General features: G+C 38.6%; 2 protein-coding genes across 3 annotated transcripts in view; both read right to left on the reverse strand.

Annotated features, from left to right (window-relative positions):
- LOC144643749 (uncharacterized) overlaps positions 1 to 14,826 on the reverse strand; it is a 50,857-nt gene that overhangs the window by 25,199 nt on the left and 10,832 nt on the right. The gene's annotated exons all lie outside the window — the stretch shown is intronic.
- LOC144638320 (uncharacterized) lies at positions 455 to 14,813 on the reverse strand. The gene is made up of 4 exons (XM_078497554.1): positions 14,806 to 14,813; positions 14,564 to 14,686; positions 1,367 to 1,379; positions 455 to 686 (listed from the first exon to the last, which is right to left on the reverse strand). The coding sequence occupies exons 1-4, from the start codon at positions 14,811 to 14,813 to the stop codon at positions 516 to 518; spliced, it is 315 nt and encodes a 104-aa protein (XP_078353680.1). The 3' UTR covers positions 455 to 515.

Here is a 14,826-nt window from a genome sequence, read left to right on the forward strand (position 1 = left end):
AGTACATTATATTTGTTGAACTACTCTGATCAGTAAATCTTTTTTTTTCTCTGTCCATAACACGTGTCAAACGTTGTCCTTGTACGAATTTAAAAATGCCATTTATATTTAAGGCTCCATTGTCAAAAGTTCAGTTACATTGTGTACAGTTCAAAGGAACACCATGCATTACGTCCTTTAACAAACATTTTTTAGAAGGATGAAGGTAGCTTTTGCAACCTTATACGCAAGCTTTTACCTTTGAAAGCTGTCTTTGGCAACAAAAACATAAGAAGATGACATTCAATCTAATCCATGGCTTTGCAGTAGCATGTTAGATCACGTTTAAGACCGCACCATAATGACAATAATAATAATAATAATAATAATAATAATAATAATAATAATAATAATAATAATAATAATAATAAACTAATAATAATAATTTTAATTCTTCTCAAGATAAAAATACATATCTTAAGTTACACAAAATACATTAAAAATATACAGAACGATAAGAAAACTAGATATTATATTTAAAAAATTAGCCTATTTACAAATACATTCTTAAATCTATCCGAATTTATTTCCGGGCGATGGGCAGTTCTATTTCTAAGGTTATACTTTGTCTCTTTTTTCTTCAGAATTATTTTACTTAGCGGGCAATCGGTATCAGTTGAGCGTACCTTGAAGAGCTTCCTATCTGCCTTTCAGTTCTTAAGTGCGCTTATCTCTAAGGATGAAGAATCGAAAATCAGAAAAAAAAATCGAATTTTTTTTTATTTCCCCAAAACATCCCTTTCTATGACTTTTTCGGAAAAAATATTTAAAAGTTCCAGCGATTTATTTTACGGTTGAATTTTAGAGAAATTTGAAAATTCGGTAAAATTGGGGTTTTCGCCTAGCCAAAATGCTCAAATCGTCATGCAACTTTAGGAAGATGGCGAACGCGCAAAAAAATTCCAGAGTACTTCAAACTTTGCACACTTCTAGTGATATCCCTTACCAACAAGAGTAAGTTTAAATAGTGTTTTCGAAATTGTATTTGAAACGATTTTAATCGGCCTTTGTATGAAGAATATATTTTGCATGTTTCAATGAGGGCAAAAATGAAGGCTAACTTCGACAGCTCCAAATGACTCCTGGTATATAACGATTTGAAATGAAAACTACACCAGAGGAAAGCTTATTTGTTATATTATTCACCTGGGAAATTTGGGCGTTGGAAATTGAGTACTGCTTCGTTGGTAAAATAAATTGTCATGACCTGTAAGCGTTATGAAAGCGTGCAGAATTTGATGTTTGTTTCAAGCTTCATTATAGAAATACACAGACGAAATAAATAAACATGGAAAAGGAAGTCTAAAGGAGTCAATACTAGACGTACCTCTTCTGTGAAGCTGAAAATGTAAAGAAAAGTCGTTTCAGTTTCATTATTTGTCTTATTTGTTGTTCACGCCTTGGCCTGTAAGCAGGTCTCGAGCGGACAATGCCGTGAGCGAAATATTAAAACAACAAAAGAAAACTCCGTTCGGCGACTCGCTATTTATCTTATATATGATGTTATCTTGCCATGAGTTTCGAAATAGCTAAAAAAATAAACAAGAACTCATCCTTGATGGACTTTTTATGTGATAAGTAATCTCAGGTTTCAGGATTCTACTGACAACAAAGTTATAAAGATTAATCATCAATGCCGTATATGCGTGACCTATGTCGTGACGCTTTGGTTAAAGGTCAGCGATGAATACTTGTCAATTTGACCACTAAAGCCCTTTCTCCCCTTTCTGCTTACAAAAATCTTGAGTGCAACCTTCGATGAAAACCCATCAGGGAAATGGTTGCACGTTGTTTCCATATTTTGGGGAATACCATTCACGACACGACTGAAAATGTCCGTGTTGAATACAATTTGAGACGTGCCAAAAGTAATCAAATTACAGTTTGTCTGACAAACATTGAATACATTATTACCGGTTTCATTCAAATCGGTATTCCAGCTTTAGATGAATGCTTTGCTCAGCGGAAAGATGGAGAAACTTCAAGTATGTAGAATCATAAAATGGCATCGTTTGCGTGTTCCTTTTCGTTGCTGCTTGATCAGTGTTCCCCTTGTGGAAAAACTGAGCAGTGAGTATCCAAGCTCGAAGCCATTAGTCTAAAAGATTGCTCAAGAGATGTTTTGCGACACCTACAACAACATGGCATCAGTGGTGATGAAGCCATTGACAGTGAATTAAAGCTGTTACTAGCTCGAGCAGGTAATCATTTTGTTGTCTCTGTATGGCCCTTTGCGACTAACAATCACATGGCATCGCGCTAAGACCCCAGGGGGGGGGGGGTGTACTCGGACTTGTAAATGACGGGGATGAACGAATGGCGGCAAAACTCAGGACCCCAAAAAATCCTTAAGTCTTCGGACATTACTCAAAAAATTCCCTGGACCAAATGTAACCCCCCAAAAAAATCCCTTGTCAAATTACCCCTAAATTGCCAGGAGGGGCAATAACATAACACAAAGAACGCTCGTTTTATTTATTCATCATACCATAAATACGCTAAGGCCGCGCCAAGGCACTTTAGTTCGTTTTTAATACCCAAAAAAATCCCCTATCTAAATCAACTCACCCCAAAAAATACTTGCTAAATTTTCCAAACCAAAAAAAAGCCCGGAATCGAAAATTTCAAACCCAAAAAAATCCGTCGATCATCCCCGTCATTAACAAGCCGGATTACCTCCCTCCCCTGGGGCTAAGACTTGCGTTTAGTACTAAGTGAGCGTATTGCAGCAAAGGGTCCATTTTATTGTCTTGCAAAATATGCAAAAATTCGGGAGCTGTATTTCGCGAGTATTAATTATCGCGACTTGAACAGAAATGTGTCCTCAACCCTGATCCTGTAGCACCCCGTTTAACAAAGAGTACGAAAAAATCTCAAGTGTTCGTGCAGTTGTACGCACCAAACAAGAGAAAAAGATTTACTTTCAAGGACAGAAAGTGACAATTCTTTTTCAAAACGAGTATCAGAAGGCCACTGTCTAAAAACATTTAAAGCTCATGTATTATTACGTATTAAATGTCGCGTGTTCAATGGTTATTATGCACTCTTTTTTTCGCGAGTATAAGTTTTCAGGAACGTAAAAATCACGAAAGTAAATACGCGCGAAAATTAGTAACAATAATGTAAGACATCTATAAAGCGGAGAAATAGGCACAGCCCTCATGGATCACCCCTATCCGCGTGTGCGAGTCAGTCTACTAATTTTAAGGTGGCGCGCGCTAGTAACATACTTTGAAATGTGATTTTGCATTTGTTTGTAATCCTAGTTCGCTAGAACTTATCAAATGCAATCAGCAATGATGAAATAGTGTTCTACAACCATCTCTGTTAAAATAATGGGTTCAAGTCGAGAATTAAGACTACCCAAACAAATGCGTCTTTTAGTGTTTAGCTGGTTTTGAGCGCCGTATTTTCTACAATTTCCTTCGGTGAAATCTTCCGAAATTTTTACAGTGCGTGGATCTATCGATCTATTTTCACAAAACATGGATATCAATTAACAAAAGAAGCCCATTAAGAAAAAGGTAGGGGTCACTGACCATTTAAGAGAGCAAATTGCAAGCGAAGCTAGCGGAACGGCAACTCACCCTCTTTGTTTTTATAAATTTGACTGAGTGTGCGCGCTCAAAGTATGGCGTGGCATGGCGTTGAAGCAGGCGTTGCAACATCATCATCATCATCATCATCATCATCATCATCATCATTTATTTGCCACTTCAGAATTAAACATACAAATTAAAATAACTTAAAAAGATAGGGCGAGGAGACCTCCAAGAAAACAACAAGGCTTATGGGGGAGGCCACCTCGGGTTAGCAACAAGTTTGTAATTTCGCTGTGAATGTGTAGCTAGGCCAATTTCAGACTCATTTTATTAGAAATTTAATCATTTTTTTCTTAAAAGAAGAGAAGCTACTCGAACCAGTGATCGATTCTGGTAGAGAATTCCAAATTTTAGGACCCTGGAAAAGTATTGTAAACTGCTTTAGATTTGTACGACAGTGATGTGGTCGATAACACTTGGCTATTCTTGTATCATAACTGTGTATTTGACTACTAGTAGAAAACAAATTGAGAAACATCGGGGGCAATAATTGAATTACGTGCGCAGCACGCGCAGGGATACTCATAAACTGAATTAGGCTACGTTTACACGGGACCGGATCGGAACCGTAGCGAACTGGACCGGATCGGATCGGCCTCTGTTTACACGGAACCGTTTGGAACCGATCCAGGTGTTCACACGGTACCGTTCTGGAACCGGTCCGGAACGGATCCATAACTGGACCTGCAAAATAGCAGGTCCAGTTTTGGATCCGTTGCGGACCGGTTCCAGAACGGTCCCGTGTAAACAGAAGGCCTATCCGGTCCGATTTTCGGACCGGTTCTGTTCCGAACCGATCGCGTGTAAACATAGCCTTAAGGCTCGGTAATACAGGCAACACTTTTGTTCAACTTGTCTCGCAACATGGTTGCTTTGCAAGTTGAACGAGTTGTTGCCCATATTACTACCGCGCGCTCAACTTGTCTCGCAACAAATTTCGATGTTGCAAGTTGCAGCAACATGTTGCACAAAGTAGAACCGAGTTCTACTTTTTGCAACAATTTTTTTCAACTTGCAACACCGAAATTTGTTGCGAGACAAGTTGAGCGCGCGGTAGTAATACGGGCACAACTCGTTCAACTTGCAATCAACATTTGGAGACAAGTTGAACATAATTGTTGCCCTTTTCCGGGTTTTTTTTTTTGCCCGCGCGCGGGGATCTGCGCGCGCGAGCTGACGCGAGCTCAGACAACCACGGATTTATGTACTTTGAAATGTTTTTTTCTTAAAAAAGTGCTAAAATGTTCTCTCGTTTAGCGAGACGTTTCGGGAATAACCCCTTCTTCAGTCGCAAATTAAAAACCGTTGAACGATTATCAAACGTTACGTTGCGCGCGCGTCATATGGCGTAGATGCCATTAAAGGTCGCGCGCGCGAAAGAAACTAAATGTAACTAAATAAATTTAAAGTCCACGTTCAAGCCTCTTAAGGCAAGTGTTCCCAGCCTGAAAATCAGCCTTCTTTCCTCACGCTGTCTTCTTGCCGTGTCGCCGTTCACCTGGCTCACCACAGACACTTGCATGTCATTGATCTTGTTGTGGTCCGGGAGGTTAAAGTGTTCAGCGACAGGGAATCCGCCTCCTTGGTAGCGGGGATTCTGATGGAAGCCTTCTACAGAACGGAGGTGCTCACCGAAACGGTCCGAAAGCCACGGCAAGAAGACAGCGGTCTTTTTGTTTGGGATGCTGTAAGGGGAGGGCATTTCATTATGTTTAATATAAAATTGTTTCGCTTGAAATATAAAATTGGTTCGCTTGAAACTATTATTTGGGAAGGTATTTGGGAAGGTCCGAAAGCCACGGCGACACGGCAAGAAGACAGCGTGAGGAAAGAAGGCTGTTTTTGTCTTGTGACGTCATGACGTAGTCATGACGACACAAGATAATACTACAGGGGACAAAGTGCATTCCATGCGTATTTGCTTTCTGAGGCCGCGGAATTTTCCCGCCATGTCAATATTTTTTCCCGCCATGTCAATATTTTTCCCGCCATGTCAAAATTTTCTTTTTTTTTAGTAAATGCCGAAAAATGCGATCATCAGATTTAAACAAAACAGATGCAGACTTCTCAACCTCAAAGCACTGGAAATCTAGAGATTGAGGAAAAAAAATCTGGAGATTTCAGTAAAAACCGGGAGATTGATCAACTGACGGACAAAAATAACTAAAAGAGTCCTAAAACCAGGCGCTAATCAAATGACTTGTTACTCTGTTTTTTCGTGAGATTTCTGTTTCTCGTCGTGAGATTGAAGTGAAAACCGTGAGTCTCAGGACAAAATCGTGAGACTTGAGAGGTCTGCAGATGCTGTTTACACTGACAGTTGTGTTTATTTTTAAGCTTTTTGTTTGTTTTTCTTAGTGATAAAAGCAATCACACGAGATTCCCACCATTCTAGTCATATTAGTCAATCTGATAATAGCTACCGTTTCGTGAGAACAATGTGTTTTATGATTTTGGTACAGCAATATAGGGGAAAAGCATGTCTTAAACAGGATTGCGCCTTACAGAACTGTAGGTATGTCGACCGACAATATGTCAGGAAAACCTTTTTTTGCCGTTTCCATTTTTGATTAGATCCGATTTCAAAGATGTAATAGACCGTAGTAGTCGAACCACATGTGTGCCTTTACTTCAGTTGACTAGCTAGCTTAGGCAAGTTAGAATTTGTGCTGATTAAACTAGTTCAAATCAAAGTGCCCGTTGGGCTGTCTCGTGTTACAGATCAGTAAAGTAGCACCCGTTGCTAACAATCATATAAGCTCAGAAAAACCATCTCCGGATTCTACAATATTAATTTTCTTCAACGGAAACAATCAGTTATACGAAACAAAACCTGGAAAACAAAAAACAAAAAAAATAATTGCATTAAAAAACAACTACTGAACACCAATACACAACATCGCGTACCTATCTATAAATCCCTAAACCTCTATCAAATTACTTCTTACTTCTCCAAACTAAATGACAAGTGAAATCGTTCATTAACATACAAACCGCTCTAAATATATCTGTGATGCTTACCTACTTGTACTAGTCTTGATACAATAAACAGCAAATACTAATGTGATCTGTCCACTAGCTACAACTCACAAAAATTATTACCAAGTTCATAGGAATCATGAAATCTTGCAATTTGTAATCTACTGAAGCTTTTAACCTACTTCTGAAATATACAGAGCCAGGAGCGCATTACTAGTAATGGCTCCTGACAAAGCCCCATTCTGATGACTTAGTGTCTTCAAAATGTCATATAACGTTCTAGAAATCGTCCTTTAAATAAATATTCTATTTTACATAACTTGTTCAAAAATCACAACTCCGTCGTGCGCCACTAGTGAGCATATGAAAAAATTAAGGTCAATATTCAACAACTACTTCTGCTCTGCCGCTTTTAAGCGGTTTTATCATCGGTCTTTAAAAAGACCGATGATAGCTTCCAATATGTAAAAGAAGTGTTCTATATACACCTCTGCACAAACATGTTACCCTACCGTTCACTCACCTTGCAACTAAAATTATTCTCAGTGAAAATAAACTAGAACTGTGCATGAAAAGCCCTCAGTCACATATAATAACCTTGATTAAATTATTAATTCTCAATACGCTTTTTAGAACTTCCAGCGCAACTTGTTGATACAGCTACCTAATTAGTAAGACATAAGTACACTGAACAAAGCAAATTTGTTTCCCGTTTCGCAGATAACGATATTCGCACTTCCCTTAATGGTTTTATTCTGTATCTACCGCGTATTCAATATACTGCTTTCCTATTATGGCCTGAATGAAGTTTAAACAACCTACCAAAACGCAAAATGAGATACCACTTCAATTTTTCTGTTTGCGTGATAACTTCACTTAATATTCTCCTTTTGACACATCATTTGACATATCTGAAAAGTGCTCTGGCGCCAACAACCCTCGACCCGATTGTACACTACCCCCCGACTACCCACTACACAGTATCTTCGACAGATGTTGCCCGAACATTCAGTCTTTGTTTAGCAAGAACGTCACCTGACACTACACTTGAAATCTAAAGCCGAAGTGGTGAAAAGCAAAGCAAATTAGTTTCCTGAGAAGGTTTTTCGACGTAATTTGCTTCTCACTTCTTTCTAATGGGGATCTGTTTTATCTGGAGGCATTATGTATTAAATAGAGCCGTAAGATTGTGGCCAAGGAAATGTCTAGAGGTCATTGCATTTATAGTCTGCGCTGCGTGGTTTCCTGTTTGTTTCACACTTCTTTGCCACATGTTTTGCTAGTTTAGTTTGTTTTTGCTCAAGTCTATTTGTAAAATACGCTTTAAACTCTCGAAATTTACGCCGTGGGAGGACAAGATATATGTTCCGTGAAAACGTTGATTACTTGCATTTTGTTGATACTGTTGCAAGATGTATTGTGTATTATCACTTAATATATCTTGGTCCGGCTTCGCAAGTGACAACGGGAAATGAATTTGATTGCTTGACGCTTAAAAGACTTTATCCCTGGTCCTCTTCGTGCCAAATTTCGAGTTCAGTGCTCGCCTCATTTCATCCCAGACCTTTCGTGCTTCTCTGCTCTTCAGGCGATCGAAATTATCAGCCCAAAGACGAATTAGCATTTTCTGATCATCGTCGGACCCATTTGTCGTAAGTTCTCTTTGCCGGTCCGGATTCGGGAGAAGATGCTGTAGATGTACTTGCAACAGCAACGGGACTCGTCGGGGAGCTCGTTATATCGCTCGATGCGCTCCCTGGCCTGCTTTGACTGCCTTCACCCACGTTTAACTGCGAATGCAGTTCATTTATAAAAGGGCCAAACTGCTGTTGCTGCTGCTGCTGCTGATCAAAAAAGTAACCGGATAAAATGGTGTTGAACTGAGAAAAAAGCCACCTCCATCCATGATCGAGTGTTCTAGCGAAGTTCCCGCGCTTTGTGATTGCGTGCGATCATGACCTTCAATGTCATTTCCCTGACAGGTTCTGTTATCATTGGAGACGGCTTCCTTTGTTATTAAAGACAAAATTTTGGAAAATCGGTTCGCCTTTTTTTTTAAGTGGAGGTCGCACTTAAAAATCTCGCGTGTTGATAGATTTTCACCGCAAAGTAAACAAATTCTTCCAAAATTTTTTTTAGTGCGACCCGGCCCTAAGAAAAACAAACAAAAAGGAATTATGAATTTGACTTTGTGACCTTAGTGTCTTCAAAATATCATATCACGTTCTGGAAAGCGTATACAATTAACAAAGCAAAGCAAATTAATTTCCTGTTTCTCAGATAACGATAATCGCACTTCCCTTAATCCTTTTATTCTGTTTCTACACTATTCATAATACGCCCTTCCTATTCTTTACTGAATAAAGTTTAAAGAAACGAACAAAGCCGAAGATGAGATACCACATCAATATTTTTGTTTGCGTGGTAACTTCACTTAATATTCTCCTTTTGACACATCATTTGACATATCTGAAAACTGCTCTCAACAACCGTCGACCCTAACACGCACCAAAATGGCTTTCTTGTAACGCAAACAGAAATTTAACAACAGCTTTTCAGCCAGCCGCATACTTTAACAATACCCACCGCAAATATAATATCAAAACACAAACCTACCGTAAAGATAAATTCATTTTCCATGTAAAAAACTATCTATTTAAGCAACATATGTGAGATAAAATCTCCTTATCAGATTTGGCGGTATTACTAAAGATGGTACTTCATGTAATATATTACATTATTCACATACCTTAGTAATCCAAACATTTACACCATGTCTCACACGTGTAAATAAGCACGTTTAAAACTCGACAAGAGAAAACGCGCAATACAAAGAACAGCATCCCGATGCATCTTATCAGCAAAATGTATCTATGTAAATATGTCTATTTCTTACCTTGTTTCCTTGCTACTTTATCACTTCGTTACCTTACGAGAGGTCTTACACAAAGCACTATCCTGAGCTACCGAGTCCCCTCGGATAATCTCGTGTTACGTCACGGTCACGTCGTTCACGACGTGACCGCGACGTAACACGAGACAAAAAACTGATCCCGTGGACATTATTTTCCTTGTGTGTCTTCAATTTGAGTATTACTCGAAGACACACGCGAAAGGTCAACCATGAAACTTTGCTTGGTAGTGTGCGTGAGTTTATTGAAACGTGAGGCTGAAAACGTTCTTATCAGTCACAAACACAAAACAACAAAGGAGAATCTGTGACTTTGTTGACCTTTTTAAGACATTTAAGAATTATCTGTGACAGATAAATGCTTATGAATCTGTGTGTCTGTATTCTTTTTGTGCTGTTATCGGAGTCCTATAACTGTTCAACGGCTACATGCTGGAGTGTACTTTGAATTTAAGTCAAGCCTACTTTCGGCTGCTTGGAAAAATCGCTTTTGATAAGGTGTCGGAAACAAGTCGCGTGACAATAATAAGTACAAACATTATCCGCCTGACAGAAATAGCAACGATCAATTAGTATGAATCAAAATGGACGCTTAATTACCGTGATTGTGATCGGAATGGATACTATTAAGGCATCGATTTCAAAACTTTAAGCACGTAATCTTATACAATAATTAAAGATAGAAACTTCACGGACAGTTACTCAGAGTTTAACGCACGAAGCGATCATCAGACTGTGTCGTTAGATGCGGTGAAATACAATTTAAACTACGTTCATGGAGGACGGTTGGAACGATCCTGTCTCTGATTGGCCGTGTAGTACTTGTTTTCGTGCCTGCACTTGGTAACAAGCTCAGATCTTTTGTTCAAGAAGGTGTATCTGTCAGCTGATAGTATGCAGAGCTTCTCCGTCAGACACAAATTGCAGCGTGACGGGTTTCCCCTGTAAGCGCTTGCTCTCGTGACAATGGACCACTTGATCGAAAATTCGGTGTTGTTGTCTTTTAGGTCCCAAATCTTATATATATTTTTTAGTTGGATTTTAAGCCTTTCGCGTGAGAACCTTTTGTAGTTGGAATAAACCTTTGTTTTTATCTTTAGCTGTGAAATCGTGAAGTTCAGCGCAAGCATTCACGACAAAGGTTTCTGAATTGACAAGTGAATCAAGAGTTTCGTATATCGTGTTTTGAATGTCACAACTTTTATCGAGCGACAAAAGTAGCTTTAGTTTAAGTTTAAATTTTAGGGGTGAGGAGTCTAAATGTTTCTTTATGTTAGATGCACGCTTTTTAATTTTCGATATCTTTACAAGCAATAAATAGACGTGAAAAGCGGTCTATTTTCAAATAAATTAAACTCTGAAAAGAGTCACAAGACACTAAGCCCAGAGGGCTTTTGATTTAGGCTGGGAACACTTGCCCCAAGAGGCTTTAACGTGGACTTTAAATTTATTTAGTTACATTTAGTTTCTTTCGCGCGCGCGATCTTTATATGGCATCTACGCCATATGACGCGCGCGCAACGTAACGTTTGATAATAGTTCAACGGTTTTTAATTTGCGACTGAAGAAGGGGTTATTCCCGAAACGTCTCGCTAAACGAGAAAACATTTTAGCACTTTTTTAAGAAAAAAACATTTCAAAGTACATGAACAAAGTGCTACACAGCAACTTATTATTTTTATCTATTTAACCACGGATTTATGTTTAACATTTCAAAGGATATATTTATTCGTAATAGATTTCCAAGGCCTTACAATGCTGTTTAATCTTCCAAATATTATGAGTTTGTAGATTTTCTTCATGAAATCGCATCAAACGCTCAGTAAACACTGTAATCGAGCGCCTAGTGGTTTCAACGTTGACGCATGCTCAAATAACGATCTTGGATAATTTCTATTCTCCTGACGTTTTTGTTACAAATGTCTGGGGAAAAAATGGCAATTTTCGTCTAGCTATTGTTTCCTTCAGTGAAATTTCGTAAAAGTTGGCAGAGGGGTTATAATTATTTTGCTTTACGTGGCGCTTGTTTCTTTAGGAAAGTCTATAAGACGTGTTTTTACGCAGAGGGAAAATACACAAAATTGCAGCTAGCAATTTCCGGTTTACAATTTTTTCCATGTTGTATCCATGTACTGTAAAAATTTCGGAAGATTTCACCGAAGGAAATTGTAGGAAATAGCGCTCATAACCAGCTAAACACTAAACGGCGCATTAATTTTGTTTCGGTAGTCTTAATTCTCGACTTGAACCCATTATTTTAACAGAGATGGTTGTAGAACACTATTTCATCATTGCTGATTGTATTTGACTACAAACAAATGCAAAATCACATTTCAAAGTATGTTACTACTAGTTACGGGTTTGGATCCGGGGGGGGGGGGTACTAGGGTAATTTTTTGTTGGGTATGTGCCGCTGGCCTCTCAGAACCCCTACCCCATTATAGTCATATTCTATGGCCAATTATAGACCCCATCTTAGTCACTTTTGGGTAAATGTAATTTTCACGACCCCAACTTAGTCACTTGCTGTTTTTGCGTCTACTGTATATATCCCAATAGGAGCCCTTTCTCAAATATTAAACAACAGCAATAAATACAGTAACATTTTTTTCGGCGAATCTTTTCGTTTATAAATCACAACTTGCCAGAATTTTCTGACTCTTAAAATCCCGGAAAAGTGTGACCCCATTCTAGTCACCCTATAAAACTCAGAGACTCAAAGGACAGTACAGAATGCAATGGAGTCGACAATTGAAAGTACATGTATTGTTTGATGTTCGTGTTTTTATTTGCCTTATTTTACTTGCAATTAGATGTTGAAACACCACTTGTATTCTTTCCCGGGTTTTTGTTACGCTAATCTTTGAAAACGTAACACGATACTTCTGTTCGTTTGTAACAAGATACTTTTGTTGTTTTCCTTGAAAATGCCGTAACGTGACCCATGGCATTTGTCTTCCTTTCAATAATAAAGCCAATTATTTCACTTTAATTTAATTAAGTTGCATTTTAAACTGCACGAAAGACGTTTCTCAAAAAGTAAAGAGCAAATCTAGTCAAAAAACATCTCTTTCGAAAGGTTTTTTTAAACGCAGTACAGCTAGGATAATTGTTTCCTGGTTATCAGGAGTTTCACGCCGAAAATCCCGGTGCAAGTTTTTGCATTACTAATTACGAAAGCGCTGTGAAAGTCTAAAAATCTAATTAAATTAATTTGCGGTTTTCTCTTGGCGCCACGAAGTCTGCAGCAATCGTACCACAAACACGCAATACACGCGATGTTCATGAGAGTTCCAGCAAAAACGTATACTAAACTGCGCATGCGTTTGGCGTAAAGTACGTTGCCCTAGAACGTCGAGTAGTACCACAAGGAGAGCAAAGGGTTTTCTGAAACAAATATATACCTTTGAAATCTTTATACGAAAGTAACGTAGATGTGCTCCAGGTTTTACCTAGGGGTACGGTTAGGTGCTCCCCACCCCCACCCCCTTCACAAGGAATAATTAATTAATTGTTATTAATTAATTAATTGACTATTAAAGTTTACACCTTAGCGGGTTAGCGGACGACAGCCCCAACAAACCATCACAATAGTGCATTCTGCACTAAAAATGCTTGAAAAGGCGACCCCATAATAGTCAGTCAAGCCGTGAATATGCTACTCCATCCAGCGACACATCCCCGTTAGCCCATTTATAGGAAGTGCCTCCCCCCATTCTCGATCTTTCCGCTGAGCAAAGCATTCATCTTAAATACCGATTTGAGTGAAACCGGTAATAATGTATTCAATGTTTGTCAGACAAACTGTAATTTGATTACTTTTGGCACGTCTCAAATTGTATTCAACACGGACATTTTCAGTCGTGTCGTGAATGGTACTCCCCAAAATATGGAAACAACGTGCAACCATTTCCCTGATGGGTTTTCATCGAAGGTTTCACTCAAGATTTTTGTAAGCAGAAAGGGGAGAAAGGGCTTTAGTGGTCAAATTGACAAGTATTCATCGATGACCTTTAACCAAAGCGTCACGACATAGGTCACGCATATACGGCATTGATCATTGATTAATCTTTATAACTTTGTTGTCAGTAGAATCCTGAAACCTGAGATTACTTATCACATAAAAAGTCCATCAAGGATGAGTTCTTGTTTATTTTTTTAGCTATTTCGAAACTCATGGCAAGATAACATCATATATAAGATAAATAGCGAGTCGCCGAACGGAGTTTTCTTTTGTTGTTTTAATATTTCGCTCACGGCATTGTCCGCTCGAGACCTGCTTACAGACCAAGGCGTGAACAACAAATAAGACAAATAATGAAACTGAAACGACTTTTCTTTACATTTTCAGCTTCACAGAAGAGGTACGTCTAGTATTGACTCCTTTAGACTTCCTTTTCCATGTTTATTTATTTCGTCTGTGTATTTCTATAATGAAGCTTGAAACAAACATCAAATTCTGCACGCTTTCATAACGCTTACAGGTCATGACAATTTATTTTACCAACGAAGCAGTACTCAATTTTCAACGCCCAAATTTCCCAGGTGAATAATATAACAAATAAGCTTTCCTCTGGTGTAGTTTTCATTTCAAATCGTTATATACCAGGAGTCATTTGGAGCTGTCGAAGTTAGCCTTCATTTTTGCCCTCATTGAAACATGCAAAATATATCTTCATACAAAGGCCGATTAAAATCGTTTCAAATACAATTTCGAAAAACATTTTTACTTACTCTTGTTGGTAAGGGATATCACTAGAAGTGTGCAAAGTTTGAAGTACTCTGGAATTTTTTTGCGCGTTTGCCATCTTCCTAAAGTTGCATGACGATTTGAGCATTTTGGCTAGGCGAAAACCCCAATTTTACCGAATTTTCAAATTTCTCTAAAATTCAACCGTAAAAAAAATCGCTGGAACTTTTAAATATTTTTTCCGATAATAGTTCATAGAAAGGGATGTTTTGGGGAAATAACAAAAAATTCGATTTTTTTTTTTCTGATTTTCGATTCTTCATCCTTAGAGATAAGCGCACTTAAAGGTCTCGAATGTCCATTCTCTTTGATATGTATTTCCTTTTAAAGCATCTATCTAGGAAATTTTGTATGACCATGAGATCTGAGTCTACGGCGCCATAGCCTGCGAGCAGGCTCTCTATTCTGGGGCAACGTGAATCTCTCTTGCTCGCGGGCTAGCTTCACTCGCGGAATCGCGCCTTCGGCGCTCGAAGAGTTCAATTCACGTTGCCCCCGAATAGAGAGCCTGCTCGCAGGCTAACGGCGCCATAAACGGACAACTA

The sequence above is a fragment of the Oculina patagonica genome, chromosome 2, assembly GCF_052425735.1.
Source record: "Oculina patagonica isolate OP01 chromosome 2, crgOcupat, whole genome shotgun sequence".
Classification (NCBI taxonomy): domain Eukaryota; kingdom Metazoa; phylum Cnidaria; class Anthozoa; order Scleractinia; family Oculinidae; genus Oculina; species Oculina patagonica.